At 35.8% G+C, this 20210-nt stretch overlaps 1 protein-coding gene and 1 pseudogene across 49 annotated transcripts in view; one reads left to right on the top strand and one right to left on the bottom strand.

Moving 5' to 3' along the window:
• Positions 1 to 20210, bottom strand: part of MIA2 (MIA SH3 domain ER export factor 2) — a 96129-nt gene that overhangs the window by 39666 nt on the left and 36253 nt on the right. For 15 of the 49 annotated variants that reach the window (XM_069559059.1, XM_069559077.1, XM_069559064.1 and 12 more), the window contains 6 exons: positions 16713 to 16859; positions 10830 to 10918; positions 5554 to 5625; positions 3379 to 3489; positions 2659 to 2730; positions 1508 to 1612 (listed from right to left, as the gene is read on the bottom strand). In XM_069559059.1, the coding sequence (XP_069415160.1) occupies positions 1508 to 1612; positions 2659 to 2730; positions 3379 to 3489; positions 5554 to 5625; positions 10830 to 10918; positions 16713 to 16719 (456 nt within the window). In that variant the 5' untranslated portion in view covers positions 16720 to 16859. Of the gene's footprint in view, positions 1 to 1507; positions 1613 to 2658; positions 2731 to 3378; positions 3490 to 4035; positions 4063 to 5553; positions 5626 to 10829; positions 10919 to 11005; positions 11028 to 16712; positions 16860 to 17222; positions 17475 to 17659; positions 17683 to 17920; positions 18078 to 20210 lie in introns of those variants that run through there. The other 34 variants (XR_011250217.1, XM_069559049.1, XM_069559069.1 and 31 more) reach the window with 13 other exon arrangements.
• On the top strand, positions 11912 to 12864 carry LOC138423301 (mortality factor 4-like protein 1 pseudogene; annotated as a pseudogene).

Genomic DNA, 20210 nt, shown 5'->3' with positions numbered 1-20210 from the left:
AAAAAAAAAAAACATCAAAAAAGAGTGGGGAAAAAAAACATGACATCCTCAGCAAAGTAAGACGTTGCATCCATGAAATCAGTAAAAAGCATAAGCAAAATAACAAAGAATTCTCACAAGTAGAAAATATCAGAGAACAAGTGAACAAAAGTTTCATAGTCATAAAGAAACCAAAAAAGACATTCTCAAATAATTTCATACATCATACAAAATACACCCCAAGTTGAACAAAATAATTCAAGTAAATTTCCCAGAACTGAATCATGAGCAAGACTTTCCAGACACAGTGTAACCAACAAACATATGGGAAAAGACCCACACTAAGCCATATCATTGTGAAATTTCAGAGAACTGGAAATAATGAAAGATACTAAAATTTTCCACAGGGGAAAAGAGTAGGTAACAAAAAAGGTTCAATAATCCAAACAGCACTTGACTTCTCACAAGTAAGTCTGGAAAATGAAGACAATAGAGCGATAATGTCAAAATTTCAAGGAAAAAAAAAAATTGCAACCCAGAAGATATCCAACCAAAATGTTAACAGTATGAGAGAAGACATTCTAAGTCATGAAACTTCTTAAAAAGTTTCCTCCTATGCTTTTTCTCAGAAAGATAATCAAGGGAATTTACCACACAAAGTACACGCATGACATAGGAAATGGAAGATCCAACACAGACGAAAGACAAGTCAAAGGACAGGGGTGAAGTGAAATCTCAGAACGGCAGAAATATAACAGACCTAGAGAACAAGTTCCTACTGAACTAGGAGGATGGAAGGCTCCAGAAAGTACTGCTTCAAGGGAAAAATGAAATTAGATTAACCAAAGCCTTTGCACACACAAAATATTTACATAATCTCTAAAAGAGACATTTATGATTGAAATACAGATAAATTACAGATAGGTATAAAACAAGACAATTATTAACTCTATGGCAAATAAAAATTTGAGTGAAACAGAACACATAATCAGAGCACATCATGTGACTCAGCTGTGAACAATGTTTAGAAAATTATAAATAATGTTATCATTAAAAAAATTTCCCACTGAAAAATTCTAACTGTATTGGGAGAATAGTTGGAGAGGAAATATGTTTGGGTATGTGGCAGTGTCCACATATGTGAGGAGGAAGAAGACAAAAGTTAAATCCTTACTATATCTGCCACCACGACCACTTCTGCCTTTAGGCCCCTAGCTGCAGTAACTCTCATCATATTCTCTGCTCTCCTACAATCTGGCTTTGAAGCTTTGTGCTAAATGCTATTTGCTATTATTATCAAAATGGTGAGTGTCCAGGCTTACTTTCACTCCTGGGGGAAGAGGGTTCCAGGAATATAGACCTTTGTATCCTATACAAAAGAGACACCATAGGATACATAGGAGATTGCCCTGCTCTTGTGGTTTCCGGAAATAGCCCACTTTGCCCCTAGCATGAGTCAGTCATGAGTATGCCCAGAACATTTATAATTATATACTCACAAGTTGAGGAGTCCCTTTACAGTACAAACCTGTTTCTGGCTCTCTTGAAGCTGAGAATTTTCACTCAGAGCATCTTTTATAGCTATCTTAAGTCGTTCTTCATTCATCTGAAATATTTTGAAGGTTGTTTTGGCCTAAGTAAAATACAACATAATGGGATTACAAGAATTAGTTTAACAGCCCTTTTTTATACACACTCCTTGAAACATGGAATTAAAGGTTAAAACTCGCCAATATTAATAGGAGAGGCAGCATGCTATAGCAGGAAAAAGGCTGGCTTAAACTCAAGGTCTAGTCACTCAAGGCCTAGCTGCTCTGCCACTAACTTGCCACATGACTTTGGACAAATGATTTAACCTCTCATAACCTTCTATGTACTACCTGGCAACTTCAATTAACTTTCTGTTGTCTCTCTCACTAGAACTTAAAATCCACAAGAGCCTTTCTGTCCACTTTGTCTACTAATATTAAGTGCCAATCACCTTCAACAGTGAACAGTATATACAGCTATGGCTCAATAAATATTATTCAATGAAAAAAATGAACTTTCCTCAGATACTCTGTATTTTACAGCTGTATCTAGCGCTTCCCTGGTGGCTCAGTGGTAAAGAATCTGCCTGTCAATGCAAGAGACACAGGTTCAATTCCACGTGTCAAGGAGCAACTAAGCCCGTTTGCTACAACTATTGAGCCTATATTCTAGAGCCCAGGAGCCACAGCTACTGAGTCCACATAAGGCAACTTCTGAGCCTCATACACCCAGAACCTGCGCTCTCCAGCAAGAGAAGCCACTGAACCGAGAGGCCCTTGCATAGCTACTAGAGAATTAGCCCCCACTGTCCACATCTAGAGAAAAAGCCCGCACAGCAGCAAAGACACAGCACAGCCAAAAATAAATAAAATTTTTTTAAACTACTTTTTAAAGTAGTTTAAAAATAAACTAAATTTTATTTAAATTTTACACCTGTGGCGGATTCATGTTGATGTATGGCAAAACCAATACAATATTGTAAAATAATTAGCCTCCAATTAAACTAAATAAATTTAAATTAAAAAATAATAATATACATTTTTAAAAAACTGTATCTAAATTCTAATATTTAATTCTTTAATCATAAAAGTAATAGCAAAATGTAAATGATTTTTAAAGCAATAGCCCTATTAAAATAACTCAACTTACTTCAGCTACTTGTGATTTGAGGGACTTGGATTCATCTTCTAGGGACTGGATCCTTTTTGAAATGTCTGACATCTAAAAAGACAGTATCAATCAACAAGTATTTACGGAACTCCTCCAGTTTTCAAGATGCCATTTCTATCGAGTATATTATTAACCTAACACTTTTGCTCCAAAAGTGAGAATTCAGATTAAGAAAACTTCACAGCTATATGTTTAAAGGGATTTTATATGAAAGTTATAAAACAATAGTATTTCAACTCATCTTTAATATTTCTTAACACTTAAGTTATATATAAGAAGGCTACTAGCATTGTATCTTACTAAATAATCTCACACACATTAAGATCATCCTTAAGATAGATTTTAAAATAAAGACAAATAAAGGGAATTTTAAGTTCCTAAAACACTTTCAGAGTAATAAAAAACCAAAACCACTATGTATGTGATTATTCAACTTAAATGATTTATGTGAGCTATTCCATAGTACAAATAGAAAATTTCTACATGAATATGCAAGAAATGTAACATAATAATGTTAACTCTAACAAATGAAAAGAGCTAGAGGATCCAGAAAATTTTATTCTCCACTTTATAGCCTTCTGTATTCTTTGGACTTTTTTCTTTTTACAGTGCATGTAATACTTTAACCGATATCATATAATTTTTTTTAACTCAATAACTTTCTTTTTCCTACAGTCTCCTCAAACACAAAAGTCCTACCAACTCATCTTGCTTCAAATGTTTAGATTTCTCTTCCTTTAACTCTTTTTCTAGAGTGAGTATTTCATCCTCAAGTTCAGATTTGGACCCAGTCAGCTTTTCATAGAATGCCTGAAAGAGAAAGAAAACTTTATAAGACAGTCATAGGAATATTTGATGAAGATAAATCAGATGAATGTAATCAAAACCACACACTGTAAGTTAAATAAGTCTAGTTTATATATTTGTTCATTTTCATAACACTGAAATAATAGCAATACTAGCAGGTGTTAGCAAACTTTTTCTGTAAAGAAATAGTAAATATTTTAGGCTTGAAAGCCATGCAGTTTCTGTTCCGGCTAAAGTCATATACATAAGTAGTGAGAAAGCAGAGACAACACATAAATGAATGAACATGGCTATGTTTCAGTAAGATTTTATTTACAACAACAGGTGGAGAGCTCAGAGCCTAGTTTGCCAGCTTCTGCTCTAAAACATTATAAAAGAAGCAATGAGAAAAAGTCCAATTTCATATAATTCAATACATAAAATCAAAAATAAACTCAAAAGACAATCAAGATAATATTCTACACTGAATTAAGACATATTTTCTTTTTAATTTTAAATGATTAGTTATTGGATTATCCAATTGGAATTTAAATACTGAAATAAACATACCTCTGATATTTGTGATCCTTCAACAAACTTGTTAAAAGAAAAATAAACCAAAAGAATCAAAGAACTTAATGCAAGCCAAAATAAAAGTAAAATAAGTACATATTATATCATACTGGTTAAAAAGCATATTTACATATATTCAGTAAAAATATATATATGCATATATTTCCCCAAATTTGACTACCTGATTATATGAGTTCTCTTACTTGAATCAAAATTACCCGGATATTTGGATTTTATCTACAGATTCAAACAGCAATTTTTGTAACTGTACCACATTATAGTTTATATTCAACTATGTTTACCAATCTTGAAAATAAACACTGTATGTTTCAAAAAACTACTAAAATTAGAGAAAAACTTCCAAAATATTCATTTTAAAGTAAAAATTCAATGCTAAGAATAAATTGGTGTGCTTTATTTTATCTACAACATTGCAAAGCTTAAGTAAACATATTTACTCTTCAGTTTTTGTTCTTTTGCCAGCATATTAAATTCCTTATGAAATTCTATTTTATTCAATCTAATAAATTACAAATAAAATAAATAAATAAAATATTATAAAAATATAATAATTTCAACAAGTGCCTGAGAATATTAATCAGTAACATAAGGAAAAAAAAAAAAGGTTAAGAATTCAATTTTATTTGGAATTCAACTTATGACTTCCTTTGGACTCTACTAGGAAATTCTGATCCATATGCTTTGATGATTATAGACATCAGTGATGGAGAATGCCAAGCTAAACTGAACACATACCGAAGGTAGGAAGTCCATCATTTTCTATTTTAATATTACTATGCTTTTTACAACACTTCCATCTCTAAATAGTAGCATGACACTCCTATTACAAACCCTTATCCATCATAACTTAGCTAAATGACAGATTATTGCACTTTGCTTCCTTATTATTAGCCAAATCAAACCTGGCTCAGGAGACCCAACTCTGTATTTCTTCCAAACTGCACATTCAGTGGCATCATGTTGGTACCTTGAAATTGGTCATGGTAGGAGTATTTACACAACAGAACTCAGCAGGTATTACAAATGAAGGCTCCTACTTTTTAGATACCAGCACATCACTGTGTGTAACATTCTAGTCAGCTCCTAACCCTTTGATGAGGGAAAGGCAAGAACTGCCTCAACTTACATAATTATTATTTCAAACTATTCCTAAATTTATGAAAGTGAATTGTATTTTTCCTTCCTGGAGCAAACTGAGCCAAAAAAAGAATGATTATCTTAATACATTTCCCAGAAATGAAGAATTAAGAGCCTCTTTATAACTCTAGATGATAGTCAACCGAATATGCTTCACTCAAAACAAATCAACAAAGGCTCAAAATTTTAAAATACCTTATGCTACTTATAACATTTTATTTCTTATATTTAACTTAAATTTCTTTAAGTTTTAATATCCAAGAAATGTGAGTTTTGAGAAGATACATGACTTTTAAAGTTTATGTCATTTAGAAAGAACCTTTCCTTTAACTTTTATAAGTATCTATTTGTTCTTACCTCCAAACTTTGTGCTTCTGTTGACTCCTTCTCATAGCTGGCATCCTTTAAAGATGACTCTAAGCTTTCATACTGAAAGAAAGCAACACTGTAAGTAAAAGTACTATAAATTTTATTCCAAAGTATACCTGCCCCCTGACCCACCAATTCCATGAAAAGCAACACTAAAACCTCACTGCAGAAAGACAGCATCATCCACAGCTTCAAATTTACCACAATAATTTATATTATAACATTATTGACACTCAACATGGAAAAATCCAGCATTCAAGAAAACAAGATCTGAGTGAGAATGAAGAGAAAAAATGAACAAGAGAAAAAGACAATCTGAGAGGGTTCAAGTAACAGAGTTCTCCTTCAGACAACAAAATAAGCTTAATATATAAGAGGAACTAAAAGACAATCATTGAGCCAAAGAAAAAGAACTACAAAAAAAGCCACACAACCTTTAGAATCAAAAAAGGCAACAGATAAAATTAAGAAGGTTTAAAAGGTGATTGGGCATAGGTGACGGAGAAGGCAATGGCACCCCACTCCAGTACTCTTGCCTGGAAAATCCCATAGACGGAGGAGCCTGGTAGGCTGCAGTACATGGGGTCACTAAGAATCAAACACAACTGAGCGACTTCACTTTCACTTTTTACTTCCATGCACTGGAGAAGGAAATGGCAACCCACTCCAGTGTTCTTGCCTGGAGAATCCCAGGGACGGGAGAGCCTGGTGGACTGCCGTCTATGGGGCCGCACAGAGTCGGACACGACTGAAGCAACTTAGCAGCAGCAGCAGCAGGCATAGGTGAAGACAATCAGTAAGATGGAAGCTAGATCAGAAGACAATATCCAGACTGAAGTGTGAACAAAAAGATAAGAAATCCAGAAAAGAACATAAGAGATATGGGGGATACAGTAAAAAGCTAAAATACAAGTATCTGGAATCCCAGCAGGAGAAGAAAAAAGAGCAAAAACAGTATTTGAAAAAGTTATGATCAAGAGAATTCCAAAACAAATAAGACATTAAGCCACAGATTCTGGAACATCATGAAGCCCAGGGATGAATAACGGAAGACACCACATCCATACAGCTAGTAACACTGTTGAAAATCAAAGATAAAATCATAAAAATAGGTACATAGTTTCTTATAAAGTTATACACTTCCTGCCATATGACCCACCAATTCTAAGATACTTACAGAAGAGAAATAAAAGCATATACCCACACACACAAAAAGGTAAAATGATCATAGCAACTTTTTTCATAATAGCCAAATAACCACATTCAGAGGTAAACGGATAAAAGAAAATGTGGTATGTTGATATAATGCAAATTTACTTTGAAGTTAAAAAAAAAAACTACTATATGCAACCTAGTGAATCTCAAAAATACAATGCTACCTGAAAAAAAGCCAGACACAAAAAAGTATGATTTCATTTACAGAAACTCTAAAATAGACAAAAACTAATTTATGGAGATAGAAATATAAACAGTGGTTGCTGGCAGGGGTATGGGACTGAATGAAAATGAGGACAAGGGAAATACAAAGGTGATAGAAATGTTTTATGTATCAATGAGGGAGGTAGATTCCTGGGCAAATACACCTGTGAAAATAAAAAGAACTGCATATTTAAGAATGTCTATTTAACTACTGAAAACTATACTTCAAGTTTTGAAATTGAAAGAGAAAAATAATTCAAAAAAAGACATAACACCAAATTTCAATAAAACTTATAGCTGACTTTGACCCACAAACAACATGCCAAGAAAAAAAAAAGTAAAATGAGGTGTCCCCAAAGTGCTTAAAGAAAATAACTGCCAACTCAGACTTCTATAAAGAACATTATACAAAACAGAGAAATAAAGACATGGTCAGACAATAATTAAGAGTTATCAACAGTATGTTACAGAAAAAAAGAACAGGAGGTCCTTCTATCCTTTAAGAGGAAGAAAATCACCTCAGAGGGAAGCTGGAAAGGAAGGGAAGAATGAAAAGTAATGGAAAGAATAAATGTGTGGATAAATCCAAATGAATCTCGACTGTCTCAAAGAATAATAAAATTATTTGGGGGTTTATATAAACATAAAGGCAAAATATAATGCAAAAGGCAAAATATAATAGATAAAAGGGGGCAAGTGGAATTAAAGCATTCTAAGATCTTTGCACTATTCATTAAGCAGTATTATAATAGCACAAATTTATATTAGAACTCAATAATTTAAAAATATACACTACAATCTCAAACATAACCATTAAAAAAATAAAATCCATAACTAACAAACCCACTGATGTAGAAAATATTGAATTAGTTTAAAACTGTTTCAATCCAAAAATAGAAGAGAAAAAGGCATGTGGGACAGATGGGTCAAATAGAAAAATAGTTAAGACAGTAGATTTGACCTCTAATAAATTAGAAATTATATTAAATGCAAATGAACTAAATAGTCTAAATAAAAAGATTTTTTAGACTGATTAAAAAAAGAAAAACCTATCTGTATGATGTTCAAATCACTAGCTATGAGGGAAATGTACATTCAAACCTCACTGAACAACACTATAAGTCAACCATACTTTAATAAAATTTAAAAAACCAAACACCTCATTGAGACAACACTTCACATCTGTTAGGATGGCTATAATCAAAAAGACATAATAACAAGTATTGGGAAAGATGTAGAGAAAATGGAACACTCACAAGCTGCTGGTGGAAATATAAACTAGCACCGCCACTGTGAAACACAATACGGCAGTTCTTCAAAAAGTTAAATATAGATCCAACAATTCTACTCCTAGGTATATACCCAAAATAACTTAAAATGTATATTCACACAAAAATTTGTACATAGCAGCATCATTTATAACAGCCAAAAAGTACAATAACCCAAATGACCATCAATTGAAAAATGGATATGTCAATTGTGGTAAGGAATATTATTTGGCAAAAAAAGATATATACAGCATTGATATTTACTACAACATGGATGAGTCTTGAAAACATTATGTTAGGTTTAAAAAGCTAGTCACAACGAAGCACATGTTATACATATCATTCCATTTACGTGAAATGGAATCCAGAGTGGGCAAGTTTATAGAAATAGAAAGTGGGTAAGTGGTCTAGAGTTTGGGAATAGGGGAGATTGGGTGAAGGGTGACAGCTAAGAGGTGCAGGGCTCCTTTAGGGTGTACAAAGTATGTTCAAAAACATTTTGTTTTTGTATTTTTTTTGGTTAGTAAATAAACTAAAAGTATACTAAATATACTAAAGTATACTAAAATATACTAATTATATAAATATTCATCTGTATAATTTACATTGGTGAACAGTATAGTATGTGAGTTATATCCCAACAGAGCTATTTAAAAAACTACTATAATAGTTTCAAAACCCTCAGATACCAGGGAATAAATCTAAGAAAAGATGTGCAAGACCTCAACACAAAAATGTATAAACAAAACTGAGAATTTTAAAAAGGCATAATTAGAGGGATATACCATGGTCCATCGATAAATACTCAACATTATAAAAATGTAAATTCTTTTCAAAGTAATCTATATAGTCAATGTAATCCCAAATTCCTAGCAGGCTATGTGCATGTATAAACTGATGAAGTGACTGAAAATTTATATGAAAAGACACAATCTCGAAAAACAAGTCTGGTGATTTACACTGTCAGATACCAAGACGAGCTAGGTAGCTTTTAAAAAGCATGGTATTGGTGCAAAGATATATATATATATGCTGCTGCTGCTGCTAAGTTGCTTCAGTCGTGTCCGACTCCGTGCGACCCCAGAGACAGCAGCCCACCAAGCTGCCTCGTCCCTGGGATTCTCCAGGCAAGAATACAGAAGTGGGTTGCTATTTCCTTCGCCAATGCATGAAAGTGAAAAGTGAAAGTGAAGTCCCTCAGTTGTTGTCCGACTCCTAGTGACCCCATGGACTGCAGCCTACCAGGCTCCTCCATCCATGGGATTTTCCAGGCAAGAGTACTGGAGTGGGGTGCCATTGCCTTCTCTGATATAAATATATATATGTGTATATATACATATAAAATCGACCAACAGAACAGAAAATATTATAAAAACAGACTCATATACACAGTCGCAAGATTTAAGACAACACTATAGGGGAAAGATGGCCTTTTAATCAATGGTACTCGTATATTCAGCAGCCATATGAAAAATATGAAATACTAACCACTAAATCATACATCACAGACGCAATTCTGGATGGATTAGAGACTGAGTAATTTGGGGTTGAACTGAGTTTCACCTCAATATGTGTTTGTTGAAGCCCGAATACCTCAAAATGTGACTGTATTTGAAGACAGGCCTTTCAAAGGGCATTAAGCCAAAATGAGCCCGTAGTATTAAGATAGGCTCTCATTCAGTCTGACTGGTACCCTTACAAGTGAAGGAAATTTGGACACAGAGACATCAGAAACGCGCACCTGCACAGAGAAAAGACAATGTGAGAAGAGACTAAGAGATTGGCGGTTATGTCAAGATGACAGGCCTCAGCACAAACCACACCAGTCACCGCCTTGATCCTGGACTTCGAACCTCCAGAACCGTGAAAAACTTAATTTCTATGTAAGTCATCCAGTTCATGGTATTGTGTTATAACAGTCCTATCAAACTAATAAAAAGACTAAGTAAGAAAAGTAAAAAAAAAAAAAAAATAGTTTCTGAAAGATGACACAGATGAATATCTTCATATTCTTGAGTAGGCCAAAAAAAAAAAAATTTTAAGTAGGAAACAAACAGCAGTCATCATAAAGAAAAGATTGACAAATTAGACTGTTACAAATAAGAACTTCTGCTTACCAAAACACCACTTGAAATATAAAGGCAAACCACAGAGTAGAAGATATTTGTAATACATATATCTGACAAAGGACTTGTATCCAAAATAAAGGAAAAATATATATACCAAAAGGAAAAAGATAACCAAAGATTTTCAAAAGATAAAAGATAAGTTTTAAAATGTGAAAAAAAATTAACTAGGCAACATGAAACAAAAAGGATATATCCAAATGGTCGATAAAACATCAAAGGGTGCTCAACCTCATCGGTCAGGGAAACAAAAACCGAAATCACAATGAGACATCACTATGCACCAATCACAATGGTTACAATTTAGACTGGTTATATGAAAGCAACTGAAGTCTCATACTTTGCAAACAAAGCATTAATAATCTTAAACTTACACAGAAATACCTGCACTGTAAAGTAAGGATCCTAGAGGATCCTAACATGAATGTCAACATTTTCAAAAATGTCTTACCTCCTTTTGAACAATGCTAAATTTTTCAAGCAGTTTACATTTTTCTTCAATCAGTGTAGAAAGTTCTACAGCAAGCTTTTTCTCTCTCCCTAAAAAAGAGTTAATGTTATCATGTTTTTAAGTTTATTTAATTACAAACAACAATGATGTGATCTAAAATAGAAAAAAGAGCTTACCCACATAAATCCGGCTTCTAACCTGAAACAAATTTTTAACAAAAATTGCATTAAAACAAACATACATTCAGGCAAATATAACTTATTTAACTGCTACTGACAACTTAAAGTGTTTCTTATTACTTTTAGTATAAACATAAGCTAGCCAAAAAGTGTTCTATTTCCATTGAGAAAATAATACTACATATTAAAGTTCCCCCATTGAAGATTCACATTATTTATTAGCATAAAAAAGGCTCTGAAATAACTCTACCTTAAAAATACCTGTTTCATTTCATTTAGCCCACTGCTCCTCAAACATATTTGACCCCAAAACAAACTACTAAAAGAAGCCCCTATTATCTCCCCTAGTACTAATATCTAAAATAACACAATTTAGAAAAATGTTACCATGGGGCCATGGATCTGCTGACTATAAAGTAAAAAAACTTTTTTCTTCTTTAACCTCTCTTTCAAACAATAAAGGGAAAATTTCAATTTATAAGAGGTTCAGGCTTAGGACTTAAAAACAATGGGGACATGCCTGCTCCCCCTTCACTGCCCAAATGGCCCACAACGGCCAGAATAAACAAGTGCTGCCGCTGCTGCTGCTGCTGCTAAGTCGCTTCAGTCGTGTCCAACTCTGTGCGACCCCACAGACAGCAGTCCACCAGGCTCCCCCTCCCTGGGATACTCGAGGCAAGAATACTGGAGTGGGTTGCCATTTCAGCACTGAGGAAAAAAAAGCAATGGGGACTTAGATAATCTACACAAGATATACAGGAATAAAATTAAGTGAAACAAGATTTAAAAGTCAAGGTACAGTATAATTAGTTAGATGAGGAACAACTAGTGAAGTGAAACAGATTCAGAAACTCTCTCAAAAAGTAACAGGAGGAGGAGACGGCAGCAACGAATCTCTTATAAATGGTGCCAAAGCAGGACCCGAAGCCTAAATTCCAGGAGGTGAGAGAGTGCTGTGCTTTCATGGGCCTCTTCTTTATGAAGCAAAGTGTGTAAAAGTTGCCATAAAGGATAACCAAGTAAAATACTTTATACAGTACAGTGGTTGGAATAAAAATTGGGGTGAATGGGTTCCAGAAAGCAGAGTACTCAAGTACATGTTTCTGCAGAAACAACAAGAACTTCAAAAAAGCCAATCAAAAGCAGTATGCAGAGGGGAAGATGTGAGGGGCTGCCCCTGGAAAGAAGACTGCTGGGCTGCAGCAGAAAAACGCTGAAGTGAAAACAAAAAAGAACAAACAGAAGACATCTGGAAATGGAGATGGTGGCAGCACTGGAGAGACACCTCAGCCTCTCTGCAAGAAAAGGGCTCGAGTAGATCCTACTGTTAAAAACCAGGAAACATTGATTAGCAGAGCTGGAGTTAAAGATTCCTCAAGAACTGAAACCATGGCTTGTTGATGACTGGGACTTAATTACCCAGCAAAAACAGCTCTTTTATCTTCCTGCCAAGAAGAATATGGATTCCATTTTAGAGGATTATGCAAATTACAAGAAATCTCGAGGAAACACAGATCAGATAATAAGGAGTATGCAGTCAATGAGGTTGTGGCTGGGAAAAAGGAGTACTTCCGTGTGATGCTGGGCACTCAACTGCTCTACAAATTTGAGAGGCCGCAGTACGCTGAGATCCTTGCGGACCACCCTGATGCACCCAGGTGTACGGAGTGCCACGTCTCCTGAGACTGTAAGAATTGGAGCAATGTTGGCCTATACACCTCTGGATGAAAAGAGCATTGCCTTATTACTGAATTATCTTCACAGTTTCCTAAAATACCTAGCAAAGAACTCTGCAATTCTGTTTAGTGCCAGCCATTATGAAGTGGCTCCCTGAGTACCATCGGAAAGCCGTGTGAGGCACCAGCACCCACCCACATTTGATCTCTGTGAACACCTTTTTGTTTCTTAGTCCTTCTTTTGTACAAAAATGTACTTTGGAAATGTTCATGCATAACAAAATTGATGTTTGTTTTCTGTTTGATTTTAAACAGAGAAAATAAAAGGAGTTACAGCTCCTTTTTTCTTTCCTTTTTTTCATTTCAAAGTTGCTGCCAGTGTATTCAGTGATGGACAACAGAGAGACATACTGTAGAGTGTTTTATTGCTTAGTTGACAAAGCTGCTTTTGAACACTGGTGGTTTCTATTCCTCTGACACTACGCACTTTTATAATATGTGTTAATGCTATATGACACAATGCTCTGATCCCTAGTGCCAAAAGCTCAATTCAGTGTACATAACTGAAAACACTCATCCATTTGTGCTCCCCTTTTTTTTAATGCTGCTTAAAGTAAAGAGCCCATCCTTTGTGAGTTATCCATCCATATTGTTCTTTAGGCATTTTATCTTTGCTCAATTGCTGAAGAACGGTGGCTTGTTTCATGGTGCTTGTATTTGTCTCTAATGCACATTTTAACATGATAGACTCAATGCATTGTGTAGCTACAGTTTTCTGGAAAAGTTAATCTTTTAGAAATTGTTTTTCAGATCTTCAATAAACTTTTTCTTTAAAATTTAAAAAAAAAAGTAACAGTAAACCATTAAAAAAAAATGGAGAAAAAATTGTTAAAGAGAGAGGGAAGTGAGAAGAGCCAACATCTTAAACAGCAATAGTCCCAAAGAGAAAAAAAAAACATGTATAATGCAGAAAAAACTTCTCAGAATTAAAAAATATAAAAGATTTCATATTTAAATATTTAAGATAATTCAAAGAAGAAATAAGAAAACAGTCAAGTCTAAACAAATTATATTGAAATAAGGATATCAAAAGCCTCTTACAAATGAATAAGAATCACACTGACAAGAGACCTTTCAATAAGTAACATTAGATATAAAAAGACAAGGAAGTAAAGGATTTTAAAGTATTAACAGGATGAAAATTTAGACCCAGAATGCTTAAATCAAACAAACTGCTGTTCCAGCATAAGGACTTAATTCAAACATCCTCAAGCATACAAAAGTTTTACCATACAAAGACCAATACTAAACACAATTTAGAAAAAAGTATCCAAATATGAGAAGAATTAAATCCAGGAGACCCTACAAGAGATATGTCAATTATTGATGATCAAATATCTTGGTAATATTTATTGTTGTCTTCAGGGATGGAGAAGGGGTGGAGAAGAAAGTAAAAAGAAAAGAGAAATATTTTTAGAACTAAAATTCTAGATTATACCAACATGAAAGTAGTTTGGAAAGTGAAAGAGACCAAGGGATGTGAGAGTATGCTAAATAAGGTTCTTGTCTTCTCGCTAGGAAAATTTACTTTATGAATGCAGAAAGAACTGAAAAGAAATATATAAAAAGTGGAATAAATTAATAAAGTATGCTAGGAAAAAGTGGTCCAAATACATCAGTAATCAATAATCGTAACATGTAGATACAGTAAACTCAGTGAAAACACAGAGATTTTTGGATTAAATATTTTTAAAAATTCATATAGAACTGAATCACTTTGTGGTATGCCTGAAATTAACACAACATAGCAAATCAACTATACTCCAATAAAATAGAGAAATCCGTAGAGTACATACATTAAGTAAAAGACCACAGAAAGACTGGAAAATATAAAGATGGGAAAAGACACTATAAATATTATCAAAAAGAAAATTGGTCTAGCTGTATTAACATCAGATAAGAAACTTTAAGACAAAAGCATCAGTAGAGTTACAGAGGGTCACTAAATATTGACTAAACAGTTAACCCACCAAGAAGAGATATAGCAGTTCTAAACATATACCCACCTAACACAATATTCTCAAAGTACGTAAAGAAAGAATTGAAAAAACTATAGAAAGTAACTGATAAATCCATCATGACAGTGGAATTCAGCCAACTTCTCTCTATTCTTGATAATGAAGGAGACAACAACAAAAAGAGCAAGAATATGTGATACATGAATTATCAAATTAGTCAGTTAGCAAGACTGACCTAATAATGGATGGATATGGAATGATACACATGTACTTGTTTTCAATAATACTCAGTGGAATAGAAAAAAGAGCACAGAAAAGGTCTACATCCACGTGGCACTCTCATACACAGCATGGCAGAAAAATGGGAAAAGGAAAGACTATTCAATAAACAAAGCTGGGAAAAAGGTTATTTGGGGGTAGGGTGAGGAGGATGGGGAATTACAGACTTGCTACCCTACACCAACCAGAAAATTAACTCAAAATGGATCAAGCACTTCTGTGCTAAATGGAAATTGTTTTCATTAAGAATTTCTACTCATCAGAAAACATCTTAAGAACAATGAAAAGATGTTTCATACTGGGACATCTGTAATAGACATAATCAACAAGGATATCATCAAGAATACATAAGGAGGGGATGGGAAGAAGGCTGAAGAGGGAGGAGATATATGTGTACTTATAACTGATTCACTTTGCTAAACAGCAGAAACCAACACAACAGTGTAAAGCAATCAAACTCCAATTTAAAAAAAATTTTTAAAGAATATATAAGAAATTCCTACAAATAAAAAGGAAAAGAACAAACTACTCAAAAAAAAAGGGGCATAAGATATAAACAAAATATTTCCCTGAAGAACAAATACATATGGCCAGTAAATAAAGTTTTCAGTCTCCTTAGTGATCAAAGAATACATCAGAACCATGGTAAGATACCATTCAAAAATGGTATCAAAAATCATGGCAAAAATAAAGAATTTCAACGATAATAACTGTTGGAGAGGACAGAGATCAAATGGATCTCTAGGACCTCTTATATACTGCTGTTGGGAGTATAAACTAGTACAGACAACTGGAAAAGAATTTAGCATTAGCTTTTAAAAGTAGAACCTCCAGCATGCACTGAACCAAGTAAATCTCAGACCCAGTATATTCCCAACAGAAACTTACAAATACACAATAGGAGACAAGTATAAGAATTTACACAGCAGCATGATTTGTAATAGAAAAAACCTGGAAACAACTCAAAGGCCCAAGACCATAAAAAATATAAATTAACTGTAGTATATTCTCTCGATGTAATATTAAAACAATCAAAATGAACCAAAAATATGGATGAATCTTAGCAAAATGGGATGGAGTAAAAAGTTCCAAACCATGATATTTGGCATGAAACTAAGCAAAATTACTATACTTTGGAAGGATATATGTATTTAATACATATGACCAAGATAAATTTTTTTTGAGGCATTGGAATATCAACACAGGATCTTGAACAGGATTACCTCTACTTCAGGGAGGCAGGGGGATGAAATGAGGAGGACCATCTAAATATAAGTGACGGTCAACGTCTTTGATTCCAGTTGGGTGGTTTATTCACAGATGTTTAGTAGACTCTTAAAAATAAACACCACCCCAAATAATAAGTAAGAAATAAAAGCAGGGTTTTAGTATTAGTATGGAATACTCATGTAAAGGAATTTTTTAAAATTTCAGCACTTTAAAAAATTCCTCTAGGGATTTCTCTGGCAGTCCAGTGGTTAAGACTCCACGCTTCCGCTGCAGGGGGGCATAGGTTCTATCCCTGGTCAGGGAACTAAGATCCTGCATGCTGCATGGTGCGGTCGAAAAATGAAATTTAAAAAAATTCCTTAAAATCTATATTCAGTTTCTAGCAGCCACACATTAACACGAGTAGCCCACAAAATGATAACCTGTTTCCTTAAAACAAAAGATACGTTTCTCATATTACTTATTCAACATGAAGATTGAATGAATATTCTCTTAGTATACCTAGCATTGATTACTTACCGACCGAAAACTTCTCCATAAAAACAAGAGAACAGCAAAAAATCCAACAATAGTTGCACATATCACCAATTCCCATGGAAAACCATACAAATTGGATTGTCTCATATCTTCAGGCAATGCTGCCACAGCCTTCAAGACAAAGAAAATTAACTTGTTAAAAAGTTTTGATTACAACACACCAGATCTTCAGCACCTTTATCATGGCGTTCCCAGCCCCTAGAACTATGATGAAAATGTTTGTTAAGTCACTCAGTCTACAGCATTTTTGTTAGAGCAGCCCTGTCAGACTAAGACATAAACATAAGTACGTTTACATGTAAACACTAACAAAACCTGTATCATAAAATTATCTGTTATTAACCACTACCACCAAGAGATGAAGGAAAACAGTAGGGTGAAATGTAATGATTTTTAAACCAGAGTTCTACACAGATGCCTGAAAGTGAGAGTAAGAGGCGAGAAGGCCAAAGAAGCTGAATCCGATGCTCTTACCCTGATTCAATCCTTTTAGGTTTTTTCCATAGAGTATGGTGAAGTCGCTCAGTCGTGTCCGACTCTTTGCGACCCCATGGACTGTAGCCTACCAGGCTCCTCAGTCCATGGGATTTTCCAGGCAAGAACACTGGAGTGGGTTGCCATTTCCTTCTCCAGGGGATCTTCCTGACCCAGGGATCAAACCTGGGTCTTCGGCATTGTAGGCAGACGCTTTACCGTCTGAGCTAAGAGCATTATTTCTTAAAAGAAACCGCAGAATTAGAATCCCAATTCCCTGACCAGGCTTAGATGTCCTTTCAAGCAAGGCGAAGTTTCAGCACTTAAAAGGAACTGATTTCACAGGATCAGTCCTCAAGTTTCTCACAGTCGGGGAAACCACGTGTCATCAAAATAAACAACATGACCGAAAGGCTAATTCATTTTAGGAAACTCACCTTTCTAAAGTCCTGCTAAGCATAAGCAAATGCTCTCTTCACCTTCCGGATCTCCAGGTCTCCCGACACCACATCAGAACCTGCCCAAGCACCCTAGGACCTACCTACTGCCCTGGACACAGGCCGCAGCCCGCCGGCAGCTGAGAACTGGCTTCAGGACCTCCGACCACTGCGGCTCAGACCCCCAAAGTCTGCAGCTTCCTTCCCCGGGAGGCACCCGCGACCCCTGGGCCAAGTAACCCTGATCGCGCCTGGACTCACCCAGCGAAGCTTTGCCAGGACCAGCCCCAGGTACGGCTGAGGGGCACTCCCGGGCCCCGCCATAGTGCCAAGGCTGCTCTGGCAATCAGAGCCGTATCCAGGGCCTGCCCGAACCACAACAAACGAACAGAACACGCAGCGTTCGGTCCGGAACCCAAACCTGCACCGGGCAACCGGATCAGACCACTGCGGAGCCGGCCACAGGGGGGTGCAGGAGATGAATGGCGCCGCCGTGCCCCGAGCGCCCAGAGGTTAACACCCACACGGGCCAGTCTGCGACCTGCACTCTCCTTGCCACCCTACCCCGCGGTTTGCTTTATCGGCTTCCATGTAAGATTCACCTAGGTCCGCGGGGGGGGGGGGGGGAGGGAATGGATCTGCTGCTTTATTAAAGTTTAAGATCTACTGATGAAACCATGGCTTTAGAATCTGAATCCCTCTACCATACCTCTATGGCTCCCTTCTCTTATCTGTAATGGGAATAATGCTGTTTAAACATGGAGGACAGATGCTCAATAGAGGTAACTGTTTCTACTATTCCTCTTTCAAAGAGCATGATACTATAATCACGGCCTTTCCACATTACTTCTTTCCCTAGCAAGTCTTCAGCACAAAACAGCTGAAGGCTTTTGCAGCTGCTTCTGTATTTTACCTTTCTCGGGGTCAATTCATCTTCACTGTCATCGAATGAGGTTATTTTTTCTTTGTTACCAGGCCCCACATATTAGTCAATCACATAAAAAGATAAAAGGGGACTTCCCTAATGGTTGAATGGTGAAGAATCTGTCTGCTAACGCTAGGGTCACAGGTTCAATCCCTGGTCCTGGAAGATTCTACATGCCATGGGGCAACTAACCTCATTGTGCCACAACTACTGAGCCAGATCACCTAGAGGTCTTCCCAACAAGGGAAGCCATCACAGGGAGAAACCTGCTCACAATGAAGAGAAGTCCCTGCTCACTGCAACTAGGGAAAGCCATTACATAGAAATGAACATCGAGGGCAGTCAAAAATAGTTTGTGTTTTTTTTAGGTAAAAGGTAGGGGAATAGGAGAAAAATATCCTTTTTTTAAGAACAACCTGAAGTTTGATCAGGTTTGAGTCTTTCCAGAGTTAATTCCAAAACCTCTATTGGCAAATCTTTCTTTTTTCGGCCATTTCTATCTAGAAAAATGCCCTTTTATATCTATTCTCCTTTTTAAAATCATTTTTATAACTCTGATCCATATATGCTATCTACAGATCATTAAGCTGTATTATAAATAAACCTTATACCTTTTCTATAAAACTCAACATTCAGAAAACGAAGATCATGGCATCTGGTCCCATCACTTCATTGGAAATAGATGGGGAAACAGTGGAAACAGTGGCTGACTTTATTTTGGGGGGCTCCAAAATCACTGCAGATGGTGACTGCAGCCATGAAATTAAAAGACGCTTACTCCTTGGAAGAAAAGTTATGACCAACCTAGATAGCATATTCAAAAGCAGAGACGTTACTTTGCCGACTAAGGTCCGTCTAGTCAAGGCTATGGTTTTTCCATTGGTCATGTATGGATGTGAGAGTTGGACTGTGAAGAAGGCTGAGCGCCGAAGAATTGATGCTTTTGAACTGTGGTGTTGGGACTCTTGACAGTCCCTTGCACTGCAAGGAGATCCAACAAATCCATTCTGAAGGAGATCAGCCCTGGGAATGATGCTAAAGCTGAAACTCCAGTACTTCGGCCACCTCATGGGAAGAGTTGACTCACTGGAAAAGACTCTGATGCTGGGAGGGATTGGGGGCAGGAGGAGAAGGGGACGAGAGAGGATGAAATGGCTGGATGGCATCACCAACTAGACGGACATTCGTTTGAGTGAACTCTGGGAGTTGGTGATGGACAGGGAGGCCTGGCGTGCTGCGATTCATGAGGTTGCAAAGAGTAGGACACGACTGAGCAACTGAACTGAACTGATAACTTTTCTAAAAAAAAAAAAATACCCTTTACCCTGATCTTTACCTCTGCCTTTCCCTACATTACCCGTTACCAGATAACAGAATTGTGATGTCACTATACATAACTAATGGTAATTTTTTTTAATTATTTCTGTTTCTGAGAAAAAGGAGTATCTGGACACACAATACTGGGAAGAAATGGATACATGTATATGTATGGCCAAGTTCTTTCTCACTGTACACCTGGAAACTCTCATAATATTGTTTGTTAATCAGCTATACCTCAATACAAAATAAAATCTTTAAAAAAATTTTTAAAAGAACATGTAATGTATACACACACACATACACACA

Source organism: Ovis canadensis, chromosome 18 (genome assembly GCF_042477335.2).
Source record: "Ovis canadensis isolate MfBH-ARS-UI-01 breed Bighorn chromosome 18, ARS-UI_OviCan_v2, whole genome shotgun sequence".
Lineage (NCBI taxonomy): Eukaryota > Metazoa > Chordata > Mammalia > Artiodactyla > Bovidae > Ovis > Ovis canadensis.
The sequence above is the reverse complement of the archived record's forward strand: the minus strand, read 5'-3'. Positions and strand labels throughout refer to the sequence as shown.